Below are 16,567 nucleotides of genomic sequence, written 5' to 3'. Positions count from 1 at the left end.
CACTGCTGCAAAAAAATATATATATATTTTTAGCTCTGACATTTTTTTTCCTTTCAAACGGCACTTTTTCTGCCTGAGTCCTCCTGCTGTCCATCAAACTCCACCTTCCTCTTCCTCGCTGCTCTATCAAATACTTCTCCCACAAATCAATTTTACACATGATCGGCCCCCTCCTCTCTGCTCTCGCCTCTCTGCCATAATTAAGTGTTGAAATTTCCATATATATTATATTAATGCAAACATCATTCACTGGGTAATTCAGCTTGAGCTGGGTAATGGGCAAGTTCAACACCCATTAACCCCTACACAGAGAGGGGCAAAGCTGGTCTCTTCTGACCTTTCCTCTCTCTTTCTGTCTCTCTACATACCTCTCTCGTCCCAAGGTATGTACCCCTATGCTCTGGCCCTATATATGGTACTGCAATAATGAAAATGTCATTAGATCAGCCGGCATGGAGAGAATGAATGAAGATGGGACAAGAAAGGATTATTATATCGTTCTAAACTGTTAGCTATTTTAATTATTATTTTTATACACACACACACCCATATATATATACACACACTGTGAAAGTGGTATGTCCACAGTTCCTGGCCAATTCCTTTTCTCCTAATCTTACAGTTGTCTAATTTGGCCAGTCTCTGCAGCTTTAGGAAAGAACAGATTGATAAAAATCCTCTCTGGCCCTCAGACAGATGTGAATGACTGTGTGCAGGTTTGATGTCCAAACATGACCTGGTGTCACAGACAACATCAGTACAGACAGCTCTGACGGAGAATTTAAATATTCATTAAGTACTTCATCTTCAGTTGGCTTTCGTCCTTCGGTCTCTGTCAGAGCCCCTCTCTCCTCGGCTGCCCGCTTCAGATCGTCAGGCACTGATCTCTGCCTTTTAACCTCTGAAACGAGAGAGAGTGATATTATAAGTTAATAGAGTTCATTCTCACCTGGGCATGATCACAAAATGACTATAGATGAATATGAAGACACTTTTTCTTTTTCCAATCAACTTTTCAACCAATCAGACAAATCTGACATCTCCATTAAACAAATCACAAGGTGTATAGAAACACCTTATACAGCAGTTATCAAACTTTTAGTATTCTTGAGACACTTCAGTACCACCTTCACATTAAGCCAGACTTGAAAAACAAACCTGTGTGCAACAGGCTCGGCCATCTTTACACATGATTACTGAACTGTTCCACAATGTAAAAACATAAATGAGGTCAAATGCAGGAAGTGACATCAATAAAAGTAAAGGACCTCACCTGGTCTGGTTTCTATGTATTGGCTGAATGATTTGAGCTGTGTTTTTCTGACAGCAGACTCCTTGTGGAAGACAACGGGACTACGCAGACGTTCGGTAGCCCTCCGGAGATGCTCAGCGTGCATTTCGTCGACATTATTCTATAAAATCATAAAAAAGAGGTAGGATGAGGGAGAAGAGTAAAAGAGAAGTTCACTTAAAAGTACAGTAGAGCAGAGTCATTTGAATAAAAGTTGCGTCTGATGCCCGTCGACATTAAAGCAAAGAACAAATTAGACACACACGGTCAAGAAATGTGTGAGGATGGAGCACCGCGCCTGAAGAACGTCCGAGAAAAGGTTCTGCAGCATTTGGTACATTTCCGAGTCCCACATTAACTCACAAGCACAAAGGGAATAAGGCAATTAAGTCTACTTTCAACAAATCCTGAGCCAGAAAATGTATTCAGATTATGCAAATTAAAAGCACTATTGTCTTGGAAGCGAACACGTGTTAGCAGCTTCTCACTGCGGCTTCCTATCACCTCGATATTGAAATGTGTTATTATGTGCTGGGGCCCAATAAGCCAAGCAGAGTGGAAAGCGAAACAGCAGCGCTCAGAATAACATTTCCAACGTCAATAATAATAGGAAACGTTTAATAAAGTTTGCAATTAGCGAACACGTTCCACTGCTTGAGACTGAGAGGGAGAAACATTGTTAGTGCAGACGCTAGATCACTGGTGTGTGTACGGAAACTGCACAGCTAATAAAGACAAGCGCGTACAAACAGGCACACATACCGCCTCTGGCCTGTTTATTCTTAAATTATAACTTTTGAAAACAAAGCTGCAATTAGCGTGTCCCTAGAGAACTACAAATTTAGCATGTTCTCAGAGACATTCAGCATCTGCATGTGTGAATATTAAGTAATAGCTGTTTATCCAACCAATCCAACATGTTTAGAGGAACAGTATCAACTGTAAAAAGCCCTAATTTGTAGCTTCTTTTCAGTCATCCTGATAAATTGTATCTTCACTTCCAGAGATTCCTACCGGCTGGATGAGATTCTCAACACATATTTGGGTCAATGACATAAAAGTGTTACTTAAAAAAAGGTAAGGCCTCTTTTTTGTTAACATAAGTTAACTACATCAGTTACCAACAATGAACAATACTTAAACAGCATTTATTAATATTAGTTAATCTCAACATTTTACTTACCAAAAATACATTTTTTATGTCAAAAGTTGTTCGATGACAGTTAAAGCACTGTGAACTAACATGAACAAACATTTAAAATAAAAACATTAGCAAAGGTAAATAAATGCTGTAAAAATATATTTCTTATTGTTAGTTTGACTAAAAGTCACACTACATGACATTTTTACCCTTAAAACTTAACCCCACTACCACATATAAAACCAAAATCAATTTGAAGTCAGGAAAAAAAAATGCATATAATATAATAGGTCTATAAAAAATAAAAAAATTATATATATATATATATATATATAATTATATATAAATGATGAATACATAATTGACTCCCTTATAAAACATCAAGTTGGCGATCTGAGGGTGAAAAATATAATTTCATCTTAAATCCACCCCTTTAAGTAGAGCGTGCACCGCAGTTATGACAAAAAAAACTAAAAGGCGTGAGTGTGTTATGTGTTAAAACGACACATTCAAAAGCCTGGATCTCTAGAGACAGCTCAACAAAGCCCTTTAACCCCATCTGATTCCTCTCATGTTAAAGTCCAAAGAAAACAAACAGGATTCAAACCCAAAGCCCTGCTAGAATCCTGGTTCCCCGGAGGACCAGAGGCCTCCAACCTTCGCTAACAACCCCTTCCTTGAAACACCTGCCCCCACGGCCCCTCGGTACCCCTGGCTGGGGCAGATATCAGGGCTATCCCCACATCGCGATCGGCACTTTTTAATCTGTTATCGTCCCAATCATTATTGTGCTGGTGGGTATTATTTTGGCAGAGGTGTGTGTGCGTTTCTGGGATGCGTGACTAATGTTGCGGTCTGCTGCTCATTGCAGGCGGTTATCATGTGCCACCATGGCAGCAGGCTCACAGTGCATAGAGACAATTGCTAATGAGATATAACCGGGAGCACTGGGGGACTGCAATGTGTGTGCTGGGGCGGGAGGGGGACTAACTGTCCCACACCGTTCAACTATGGCCTCGAGAAAGAATCTTCTAGGGATGGAGCAGTTGATTCAGATTTTGTAAGAGTTAATGGTACCACAACATCAGGGCACTGAGAGAGAGAGAGAATTTGATCCTAATGTGTTTGTCTTGATACACAACCTTGTTTATTCATACAAGTTCCAATAGAGAAGAGGTGAAGGTGAGAGAAGAAAAGAGAGATGGAGAACTGCTCGCTATTTAAAACCCCACTAACCACTGGGGCTCAGAGCTGCAGTGCTGGTAACCCTGCTGATCCTCCCCTGGGCTTTGGCCTGTTGTGCAGGCCTGCAGGTCTGCAGCAGGTGCTGGACTGTTTATACACAGAGAGAACAAGTCCCTCATTACTAAAAGCCATTTCATAATGAAGACATCCTATACATTACGGTTAAATAATCAACTCCCTTAAAGTAACTATGATTGCAGTTGTATTGTTACTCAAATACAACTGCCAGCTCTTGACAATAGTGTTCTTTTTTTTAATTAGTGTTCATTACCATTTAAAAGTTTGGGGGCAGCAAGATATAAAAAAATTAAAAAAAAAAAAAATACTTTTTCAACAAGGGCAAATTAAATGGTATCCACCACAGTCATAAATTACACTTAAAAATACATTAAAAGAAAAATTTAATTGCACTGTTTTACCGTTTTTGATAAATGCAGCTTGTGAGAATGTAACAGACTTTTCAAAAGACTTCAATAAAATTCACTGACCCCAACTTTTGAACAGTAGTGCAGATGAAGGAAAATGCAGAAAATTTAATGTTTTCTCATGGCAGTTTTCAATAATAAAAATGTAATTGTGTGGATAAATTATGCTATTATTACTTAATTATTACCAATAATATAATTAGGTAGATATTCTTCTTTTCTGACCTAAATGATTCGCTTTTTTAACAACAATTAAGCATCACCTTTATCGGCTCTGTTAATCATTTTCTGGAGTCTAACCTATTTGTGGCTAGTTCTTGGGAAATCTCAGCCGATCATTTCACACCTGCTGCTGTATGAATGAGACCTGTCGACCCAAACGAACACATCACTGCAGTTATTGTGCATCAAAGAACCTGCTAACATCTGCTCACAGGAAACCCCCTCTGTCAGCAGAGAGAAAGAGAGAGAGAGAGAGCGAGAAAGGGCTGAACAGGTGGGGGAAGGTAGTCTCCACCGTCTCTGAACATGGCCTGCAGTCACCACCTGGGGGCTCTGAATACAACTGCCAGATATGACGACATACACACACACGCACACACCAAGCAGTCAACAGTACACAGGTATGCATGTTCTTACACACACAACGCTGGTATTTAATAAACACAGCAAATCAATCCAATGCATGTCAGCCTCGTAAGTCACACGCTGATGTCGATACTCCCGAAGCTCTCTGTCAGAAAAGGTCAGGTGTGACATGAGGTAATGACTATAATGTCGTTCTGACTTGTTCATGTGTTCCGGCTTAATAGATATAAAAACATGATGTTCCTCAGAAGAATGATGAGAACAAGAGACAGTGAATAAAAGAAAAACGCTAAAGTGTTCTGGGTGGTTGTTGACAAACCACATGTCTCGAAGATATTCTGGTCTTTAAAAATGGCTTTGGTCCCAACTTCAATGTAGAGCTATGTTAGTTTTTGTTTATTCTATCTTAAAATGTAAGTCTTTCGAGCTACAAGCCACACAATTTAAAGTAACACTCCAGTCTATAGCCGAAACTGTGTGGAATGTGAACTATATATGTATACTTATGGTTGATAATATGCATTGGTTCACAATGAATCTCTTTGTGTGAGCAGCAATAACTGTGATGCTTGCTTGGCAAACACAATTACAACTGGTTCGAGCTGGTGGTTGTAAATGTGGCTACCTGCAGACCGCCCGATTCAGGGCTGAGGGGTGAAGTACTGGATGCCGTCAGCGATGAGGAAGATGATGAAGAGGAAGGAGAGCTGCCACCCTGTGGGCGAATCTCTGTGAGCTTCTTGAGCTTCAGATCCACATGTCTGCTGTTCATCACACCTAGATAAAGAGAGAGAAAGGAAGAGAGGAAGCGTTATATGCAGCAGACCTCTCGTCTCTTACACGCAGATAAGAAGAGGACATGACAATGTTTGCCCTTAAGCAAACCGGCCCTCTCAACCTCATACACACTCACATATACACACACACTGGAGAGATAGCAAGATGTTGGGAGCACAACACACCTGGAATGTCTCCCTTGACACTCACATACACCTCATGTGAATTAAAAGACCTTTAATGAGTTTGTTGTTTCCAATGCTCCCTTGATTTTTCTGTTTTTCTATTGGCTGCTCTCGAAGTATATAATACATAATATACACCACTGTTCAAAAGTCCCCTATGCTTACCAAGCCTGCATTTATTTGATAAAGATAAAGTAAGTGTTGTTGTAAAGTTATACATATTTTTACTCAATAAAAAAGTACTCATTAAAAAAAAAAAATCTTACTGACCCCAAACTTTTGAAAAGTAGTGTATATCATTTTCAATCAATATTCATTTATTCACAATAAATGTTTTAATTTAATTTTAATTTTTTAAATTATTTTGTAATTTTTTTTGATTACTAAATGTATTTCTATTTGTAAATAGTTCTTAAAAAAATAGAAAACACTCTACAATATGCTTTGTTAAGATCAAAAACAAGACAAAAAATACAATATAAAAATAAAAATGCATTGCATTTGTGAGCCTCTCTATTCACCACAATGAAATTTTTACTGTACTGTTTGTGAATTAATCCTCTCAGGAATTATACAGTCCTGTGTATTTCCATACAAGCTTCCTCACAGCTTCAACTGCATACTTTAAAAAGAATATTTCTCTTTAAATGAACAATGACTTCTAATTTTCTCCCTCCAAAAGCAAACTTGTCTTTCAAATGTGTTGGTGTCTTTTATTTTATGTCCGCCTTTATAAATTCGAAAGTCTTTCTCTAATAACCTTTGACTAGCAGGTTTAGCCTTGCCCTCTCTCTCACTCTCTTTCTCTCATCTGGGCTAGAGATGAAAGTGAGGTGTGGAAGCTTTTCATGTGGGTGCTGTTCTCGTCTCCCAGCATCCCTCTCTCTCCCTAAAAAAACCCACCACAGGATTCATTTATCAGGTCTCAGCACAACCTGGATAAAGGTGCAGGTGTGTGTATTGACCAAAAGTTTGCCCAAACACAAGAACCACATCCTCAACTAATAAAAGTGTGCACCATGATGGATGTCTTTAATGATCTTTTGTGTTTAGATCAGTTAAGTTTTCTCCCCTGCAGTCCATTTTTGTTGTTAGAAACATTAACAAAAGTCCACTGTGCCAAGGAGAAAAGTATGACTCTTTAAGAGCTGAAATATGCTAAAAAACTATTCTTCATTATGACACATTTTCATTTCATTATGTTACAGGAAAAGGATTTTGTCTGTGAAAATGCACAGACTTTCTTTTCACAATAACAGACGAAAACACAAACCAAACAATGAAACAAACAACGCAGATACTGCACACAAGTAAACAAAAGATTACTCATATTACTTTCGCAGCAAGACAAAAAACTAATTATTTACTTCACATCTCTTCAGAAGATATAACTGTGCTTTTCTTGACAATATGTTCAAATACTCTTTAATTAAACTCAAAGGCACAAAACATAAAAAAAAAAAATAATTAAATTAAATGTTATTAACAGGCCCAAAACTCCCTTAAGAAAAAGACAAGCTTATTTTTTTTCTCAATGTTATATTGAATTAAAAGATAAACAAATTCTAAAAGGTGGTTAAAAAAGAAAGTTATGCCATTGGGCACAATAAATAAAAACAAAATTATAGGGCTGCATGAATTTAGTGCGATTTTATAAAAAAACAAAACAAAACAAAATACAGGTCTTATGTGCTTGTTCATAAGAATGCGCAATTTGGTCAAACCTTTGTGAATATATTAATAGGACAACAACAGCAATTATATTATAATTATTAAAATATTAAACAAAACAATCAATATTTCATTGCAATTCCATTATTTCACTGTAAAATTACAATATAACTATTTCTGAAGACTTCCTAAACACTTTGGTTTATAAGCATTCCTTACAGGGCTGCACAATAAATCACATGCAATGTTTAATACACATCTTGTCAGTAAAGCCGGTTCTGTAATCAGTTGTTCACTGACAAGCTGTGCAAAACATGCGCAAAATATGATCATGGTTTTGCACAGCTTGTCAGTGAACAACCGCTCTCTGTAGTTAATGCTGCTCCATGTGAAAGCGCCCAGGTGATGAAATATTGCATGTGATTTATCGTGCAGCCCTAATTCCTTATTACAAGTTTAGGAAGATGTTTGGTGCATATCTTCCCAACACGTTATAAGCAAACCAATGCAGAGATGAGTTTGCATGGAGCAGCATTTTCTGTGAGTGGAGCTGCTTAGAAACACTGGATCTTGAGCAGCTCATGTGCAGAAGAACACAAGTGCACCGTTTCACTGTGAAACATGGAGCGCGTGTATTTAATAATCACACCAAACTGAATTGTGGTTTTGGTTTCATTTTGATTAATCATGCAGCCCTACTAAATTAAGGGTTGTCATGGTACGATAAAAGGTCAAAGGTTAACAAAAAAATATAAAACAGACAGAAGAAATCACTGCAAACTAATGCACAAACCTGGGCATTGAATGTTGCGGTGCACACACATTCACACACACACAACACACACACACACACGCTGAGGTCATGCAGTGTTGGGTTACCCAGAGAGGCTAGGTCACTGGCAGAGTTAGTAAAATCATCTTCCATTAGACATGAAGAAGACAGTTCCTCCTCAAGGTTAGTATGAGTGACATCATCAGCGTGAGACGCCGATGCCGCCTCTATATCACTCCTGCTCTCCTCATCCTCACCCTCCACACTTATCCCATCCATCATGTCTGCGAGCAAACAAACAGGGATGCCCAAAAAAGAGGAGAGGAAAGAGACAGAGGATGTTAGTGAAGCATTGAGCATTATTTCGATATTCAAGCGAGAAAGGAAACTTTGCACGTTAGTAAAGAGTCAGAAAAGCATTTGTTTAGACCCATTTAGATGTTCAGGTAGTACTTCCTTAACAAAAAGTTTGCTGCCGTCACATTGGGGTATGTGTGTGTTTGAGCTGAGAGAAATCAGGCAGATGGCTGAGAATGTCTGGCAGAAAGCTGAGCTTTGTGTGTGTGTGTGTGTGTGTGTGTGTGTGTTGCATGGCAGATTTGGCCTTGACGGCAAAATCTCCTCCAGAGTTCCTCTTCCGCATCCACAGATCTGAATCCCACAGAGCCCTTGACAATACACACTCAATCCAACCACATCGATCTCTCAGTTATATGGTAACCAGAGCAGAGCTGTACACACGTGGCAGTGAGAAATTAAATAAGAGACAAAACAAAGAGGAAAAAGGGCTGCACCATTCAGGTGGAAATTCTAATGACTGATTTCCTCATTTCTGATCAATTTTAAAAAGATTGTGCTACTTAAAATGCAAGGACAGTTGTTTTGTGATTACATATCAATATGACTATAAACTACTACTACTACTAAATAGTTTGATTATTAATATTACTATAGTATAATTTATAAAAATAATTGTCATTATCATTACTATTGTAATATTTCACTGTAAAATAAAAAAGTATTTAAGGAAAACCAAGTAATTTTTATTGTACAGATTGACTGTAAAATTACAATGTTAATCAATTTCTACATTTATTTTCTTTTAGTTGAAAAATAAAATCCATAAAAGTGCATGTTGCCTATACCTTACAGCCTCATATTCATCTGTGTTCAAATTAAATTCGCCGTTCAACCTGATTAAGGTCTATTAGCACGTAATATAAGCTGGTTGTGTATAAAACAACAGTTTCACTCTGAAAACAGCTTCACTCTGAAACAGTCACTGCACATACTTATGTAATTAAATCATAACCTTTGCAATTTTATTTTAAATACTTGACACATAATCTCCCTAGAAAAATACCCCAACAACCAGAAATAAAAGAGCAAAAGAAAGAGTATGTTTCTTTTTCTTTCTCCTTAATGCTTTTTTTTTAAATTTACTCTCACACACAGGGCAGTGCTAAGCAAATTCACAGAATACATGCAACTGGAGTTGGTGAAAGTTTTGCAGGTAAATGTTTTGCTCTACTCAGCTCGAGCTCTCTCAGAAATAGAGGCGAGTGTTTGTGTGTGTAAGTATGAGTATGTGTGTGTTGGTGGGATTATGCGTTCTGCACGAAAGGCCTTGTGCATCAAGCCTATATCATTTCCCTCCAACCTGATTTTTAACGAGTTCTACAATTAGCGGAGTTCAACAGCTCGAAAGGCCAAATAAAATTTTTTTTTACTCTCTTTCTTCCTCTGACCCGTTTTTCCTTCACTCCATCCATACACAGGTTTGTCTGTCTCTGCGGGCCGCAAAAGGTTTTCTGCAGCATTTCTGAGCCACGGTAAATGCGTGATTGTAGAGGAGGGAACACTATTAGGCAGACAGGGAGAGGATGAAGAGAAAATGGAGGGCGTCAAAGAGTGCGAGATGAAAGAGATAAAAGGAGAGGAATATAGTGTCTCCCCTTGAGCTGTGAAATGGTACACACGGACATGAGCCGGCACAGAATTAGGCACAGCGTCTAGCTCGCTATGTTAACACCTCGAGTATTAAACAAAACCTTGATGCGCCGCTAACACCCCTCTTCCTCGGCGTGAACGCACACTTTTAATTATACGCAGTGGCTAGCTACAACGCTAAGACCCTTTGGCGTAAACATGTTTAATAACACGCCACAGTTGGTCGCTATGCTAATGCCCCACTGGTCTCCTATTAGTTAACGTTACACTAACGTGTCATCTCATTGTCCTGCAATGTGAAATAAAAGGAGAAATGGTGGCTGATGATAACACAGGACTCGAAGGGAAAGCTGAGCTGAAGGAGACACTGTCTATAGGAGTCCTACATGGACAATGAGACACTGATTACCCGTCGTGGGTGTGTGTTATAATGACTGATGATGATTTAGGCCAAGTTGGCTTGTTGTGTATGTGTGCGAGTTGGTGCACAGGGCAATGTTTGTGGTAGCTAGAGTTCTCCTGATGCTATTTCTGCAGGATTATATGGGAAGTGACTGCCTGAACAAATGGAAGTGAAGCCCTCTGTGAACACCTCAAATTAGAGGTCAGAATATGTAGGTGTGTTGGTGTGTTTCTTAATGTAATGCTCCTTTGGGCCTTGAAAGCAGACGTGTTGGTTGCCATTATGAAGTGAGCAACAAAATCGCTTTTTAAGGGCTGAAAGCCACTAATGGACACACACACACACACACGGCCTTCTCTTAATGGACACACACACTGGAGCTTCATGACCAAACTAATTATCTTAGAAGCCAAACTCCTGCATTCAGCCTTAAGGTTATGAAATGTTTCACAATGTTCTCTAGCAGCCTGAAATAACAATGACAGAAAATGTGTTCAAGTTCAATACAATATTTTAAAATCATCAAAGAATTTAAATTCTGTTCAGTGTTATTGCAAGCTAAAACAATTAAAAATAATTTTAGTTCATTTATTAAAGCTGGAACACAATTAAATATAAATATTAGATTAAAAAAAAACGTAAAAACCTTAACTGAAATAAGTTGAAGTACTAAAATGACTAATATATATATATATATATATATATATATATATATATATATATATATATATATATATATATATATATATATATATATATATATATATATATATAAGTAAACTAATACAAATTAAAAGTCAAATAAAAACAGAAAATGTAATACTGAAAATGCTGTTCCAAAGTTGTATGCCTTTATTTCTTTTGTGGAACAAGAATTTTTTGTCAGTATAATGAAAGTGAATTTGGTCCAAATGGGGTGTTGTTTTGGACTCAATTTACTTTCATTTGTACAGTTGAAACATTTTTTGAAATATCTTCTTTTGTGTTATGCAAAAGAAATAAACTTACACAGGTTTTAATTTTTGGGTGAACTATCATTTTAAGCCTCAAAATGTAAACAGTAAATTGTGCATACTGGGCGAAACAGCCCATGCTTTTAGGCACCTCATTAATTTTAATCAATATTTCATTCATTCCATCTTGGATGTTATTTTTTTCCAACAACCATGATGCAACGCATAATGAGGTTACCTTATTTATGAAGGATGTGAAGCTGCTTTTAGACTTCCGCCAAAACAAGGTAACGTATACCCTTGGGAGCATGTGTACACAGGCATCTCGCTAGGTTTTGATGCAAAGCTTATGTCCGTGGTATTTCAAAATTAATGCATGTAGATTTACGTGTGCATTTGCATGCTTATGAAAAAATATGTATGCATGCATGCTTGCATTTATGCATGGCGAGTGTATGTGCACTTTCAGCCTATAAAAGCCCCCCTGCACTCACCTCCAGCTGTCTTTGACCTTCCTTTTAAGTTGTTGCCAGCTGCACTACAGGCAATAGAGGTGGAGTCAGTATAGAGAGGCAGTTCAACCATCTTTACTCCAGATCGAGCCTCTGCTATCAGCTGCCTGGCTCTCTCTCGCAGCTGCCTGCGCCGCTCTTCATCACGCTCCTGACACACACACAGACAGACAGAAGCGGAGGGAGAAGGGGGTTATTGAACGAGTGCCATCTCAAGTAATTGACAGAAATGCCATTTTCGCTCCTCTCTCTCCCATCAGATCAGACTGATAGCAGCTTTTTTTTACTAGTCAGGATGGAGGGTCTCTGGCACAGAGGGAGAGAGCAAGAGAGATTCACTGCACGGTTTATTTGTCATCGATTCTGTATAGGTCCAGACATAATAAACCTGAGATATTCGCTGGAATGTGTGATGTGTGAATCAACAAGAGGTAGAGACAGAATATACAGTATGCATCAACTACTTGAACATGAATAGACAGATGTGGAAAAGAAAGTAGCAGACAATGATTGGGAAATGTCACTGGGTCGAAACTTGCATTACGTTCATTAGGAACATCAAATAGGGGTTTCAAGGGTCTGACATACAGTATAATCCATTTTTAATAATAGTTTGCCATATTGGACTTTTTGCTCATTTTGTTTAAAAGCATGATCTATTTAAGTCCACATGTCTTACTAAGAACAATTTATGCTTCTAACCACAGATTGAGAACTATAGTTCCAACTACACAACTTCAACAATATAATACTGGATGGTTATTATAGGCTAACAATTTTATGTAATATTCACAAAGTTGTAGTACCACTAGCACACTGCTTAGCATGATGGGTAGCCTGGCCCCACACACAGCCACATAAACACACAGACATGCACATATTTTCAAGATGGTAACAGGTTTCGAGAGCAAAGAAGCAGAGAGTGAATTATCCCAGTCGGTTACAAAAGTGTTAAGTTAATTAACCCAATTTCACCTGTTTTTGTGGACACTGTTTGTCTGCAACCATTGTTGAGAAGGACAATGAGCAGAGACATGCAGATCAGGGAATCCCAGGAGCACTTTTTAGGAGTCCAGCCCCGAGGCCCTTGAGTCTCGGGGTAATTTGAACATGCAAGACAAAGCTAAAGCCAGGAGCGCTCCTGCCAAAACTGAATTGTGTGTACACTATGTTCTCGCAAAATTAATACATCTGCTCTAATTGGAGGATGGAACAGCCAATGAAATGGATGCAAATAAATTACGAAATCAACAAAAACAAACAAAACCACGTATTTCTGTGAGTGTAACAAAATCTACCTGTATTGTATAATAATGTATGTATCGTTTGAACTGTGAGGCTTTTGCCCCGTGCTCCTCATACAATTTAACATAATATAATTGTCATTCTTTCTGCAGTTGAAGTCTAAAACGCAAAATGATCCGCTTAACCTTGCAGGTATCATCACACACAACCTTCGACACACTGTTTTACATATAGTGATTCAGGGTTAGGCCTGCCATTAGCACAGAAAATGAGATTCCTTGTGTGTGTGTGCCTGAAGGGCAGGATTACCACCAGGCCCAGTGTAAACTGCTTTCAGGCAACTCTGGAAATGTTCTGTAATACTGTAGTCAAGGAAAATTAACAAGAGATGAAGAACAGCAGCAGACAGAGGAAAGGAAAGATGCGTCACTCCACACAGACTGTGCTGGAACATTTCACAGAAGCTTGTAAAGGGGCAGACAGACGCTTTATGAAGTTGGAAATGCATGGTACACCTGGAATTAATGCTGATTCACACTAAATGGATTATAACACTGATGGTGAAAGAAGCCCAGACATATGAATGCAGTTCAGTATTTTTTTTTTTTTACCAAGAATATTTACGTAAGAAAACAAAAATGTATTACACAATGTATTACATTTTCAGGCCTGTACTTTCATTATATTTCCACATTGATCATGACCATGGGAGCCTTGATTTTAGAACTCAAAGTCATTCAATTGCAATGGACAAAAAAAGGTTCTAGACGTATATTAATTAATGTTTCAACAAAATAACAGCAAGCAATACTTTTATAAGATTTACTAGATTATTGTTAATTTCTACATGTATTATTTTTATTTTTATTTTAAATGTATAAACTAATAAACTAGCAAATGCTGTAAAATAAATTTACTTAAAACGAACAAAAAATACTACTGTTAAAGAACTGAAAAGCAATCTAACTGATTATTACGATATAACAAAAAATTACTATTGTTAAATAATTTTACCTTCATGTAATGTGTTTTTTCTGTCATTATTTATTGTGATTTGTATAAATGCTTTTAAAAAATCATGCCAATAAAGCATTGAAAATCTGAGACACTGAAAGGAACAGTTATGAAAGTGTGAAGTCAAAATGCATGGACAAAAACAATTACTGAGAGACACAAATAGACTGCTCAAATGAATCAGCTTTACACACTGTGCAGAATAACCACTGTGGAACGATCCAATTCTACAGCAGCAATGAGGTGTAAAACTGTCTGTCCTCTTATGAAGAGATTTCTTTAATGACTCTCTCTTCAAATGGACTTCAAGTGGCTCTTCTTCAGCTACACTGAAGCTTGACCATTCAGTCTGGACTCTCCAACTGGGCTATGTTTGGAGTGAGAGAAAGAGGGAGAAAAAGGAAAAGAGAGGGAAGAGAGATCAGTGGCCCATCCAACCTCCCAGCTGCAGATCTCCAAGGATAATGAGGGGATCCACAAGAACGAGGGAGGAAAAAGAAATTGAAACACCAGGGGTGGCAGAAATGATGACAAAGTCATATTGAAAGATGGAGAAGAAAACAAGGTGTGTTGAAAGGCTTCACTCTATCTTTTGGGAAGAAAAAAGCATTTAATGGAGGGCTGTCACCCTCCTTCTGGACAGGAGATCCATGGAGGAGAGGGGTGGGCAGCAGAGCTGAAGCCCAGACAGAAGCACTAACAGTGGGCATGGGGTCTGGGTGGCTGCACCAGTCTGGCTGCTCTTTTGGAGGGGGCTGGAGGGTGGGTGGGGGCTCCAAGGGTGCAGCGAGCCATGGAAGGAGTCGCTCTGCTGGGCACACACACAGGATCAGGGCCCATGCGCTAACACAGCCGTGCCAGCCAGTCAGAGACGGTGCCAGCCAGTGAAGCACAAACAGATATATTTGTTATGACACACTGAGTGTGCAGAGAAGGGGAGGGCCAGGCACGGGCACGGGTGCGCGCACACACACACACACACATACACACACAGCACAGCCAATCCATTAATTAATTCATTAATGATTCTTTTCATAATTTTGAGGGAAAATGAATGGAATACTATCGGAAAACAATACTTTGCCCTCAGCGACCTGCACCTGCAAAGTCTTTTACAACACACTATAGATTTTTTAATTTTAGAGTATACATTTATCTATCAGATTCAGCTATTAAACATTATTAACTGCTTGTCTTACATTTTTGTATAATTTTTATTCTATTTATTTGCTTTTATATTTAATTGATTTATACTTGTTTTATAATATAAATATTTTTAAGTAATACAATATATATATATAATACAATATGTACATAAATTATATTGTAATATAGGAAATTATTTGTTTATAGGTGTGTTTGCAGACTTTTCAAACATAAATGATTCACTTGAAAGTTGATTGCTGACAGAAAATAAGACGAGGCCGTGAAAATCAACATGTACCAGTTATAATTAAGAACTGGTTTTTGATTCCCAATCCCACTTGCCTATGAACTCATACAAACGGTAGACAAATATCCAAACCCAAATATTCCGTGCATTTACAAAAGCAATCAAATATGAATGCAATGTTTGAGACTTGTTCACAGAAAACGAAAACATTGCCACTTCAACGTCTCATCAACCCTCTCTCTCCGTCCTTCAGAAAGTGACCTGTGAAATAAAGAGACCTCTCTTTTATTCTTCCTTCTCTTCTATTTCTGTCTTCTTTAAATGGAAAATACAGATCATCTATGATCTGTCCCCTGGCTTCGTGGTCTGTAATGAGAAAACTTCACCTTGTGTCCCCGGCCATTCTAAAGGAAGCATTCGGCTGCTCCTGTTCACAAATCCAATTATATGTAGTCGACAGAGAGAGAGTGCGAGCGTACAGAAGACGAAGCATTCGGTGGATGGACGGGGCAGCTTTTCTTCTGTAATGTGGCCTTTGCTTGGTGTTGAGGTGTCAACTTAAAATGCAAGTAGTTGAGCACCAGCTAATCCTACAGCAGCCTGCTTTAGCCCCCAGCCAAACGAGAGCGAGAGAGAGAGAGAGATGCCACCGTGGCCTTATCGCTGGGCTGCAGATGTGGTTCCTGGATCAATGCACATACACCACGATCAATGCATTTGATAAAGAATTAAGAAGAAAACTGTACATGCTATCAAAGGCCGTTGTACATAGCATAATTATGCTTCTGCATGTGTGTAGATGATACTGGTGCAGTGCGAGGGTGAACAGATAAATAGAGAGATAGAGGTAGATGTCTTGCGGGCTACATAGAGTGCCCTTAGCAACCGGCTCACAAATAAAAACCTCAAACAGTTACCAACCCATTTCGGAGGATGGAAGGATAAAGGCTGATGGGCAGGTTTGTCCCTCAGAAAGACATCTGGCATTTAACGTACAAGCAT

The 16,567-nt window shown here is 38.4% G+C and overlaps 1 protein-coding gene across 7 annotated transcripts in view; it reads right to left on the bottom strand.

The window, feature by feature from the left end:
• LOC113095727 (EH domain-binding protein 1-like) overlaps positions 1-16,567 on the bottom strand; it is a 118,975-nt gene that overhangs the window by 32,000 nt on the left and 70,408 nt on the right. For 5 of the 7 annotated variants that reach the window (XM_026261070.1, XM_026261071.1, XM_026261072.1 and 2 more), the window contains 5 exons: positions 11,896-12,064; positions 8,203-8,379; positions 5,316-5,467; positions 1,274-1,412; positions 801-901 (listed from right to left, as the gene is read on the bottom strand). In XM_026261070.1, the coding sequence (XP_026116855.1) occupies positions 801-901; positions 1,274-1,412; positions 5,316-5,467; positions 8,203-8,379; positions 11,896-12,064 (738 nt within the window). The remainder of the gene's footprint in view (positions 1-800; positions 902-1,273; positions 1,413-5,315; positions 5,468-8,202; positions 8,380-11,895; positions 12,065-16,567) is intronic. The other 2 variants (XM_026261074.1, XM_026261076.1) reach the window with 1 other exon arrangement.

The sequence above is a fragment of the Carassius auratus genome, unplaced genomic scaffold, assembly GCF_003368295.1.
Source record: "Carassius auratus strain Wakin unplaced genomic scaffold, ASM336829v1 scaf_tig00215779, whole genome shotgun sequence".
Lineage (NCBI taxonomy): Eukaryota > Metazoa > Chordata > Actinopteri > Cypriniformes > Cyprinidae > Carassius > Carassius auratus.
Note: the sequence above shows the minus strand (reverse complement) of the source record. Positions and strands in the feature narration are given on the sequence as shown.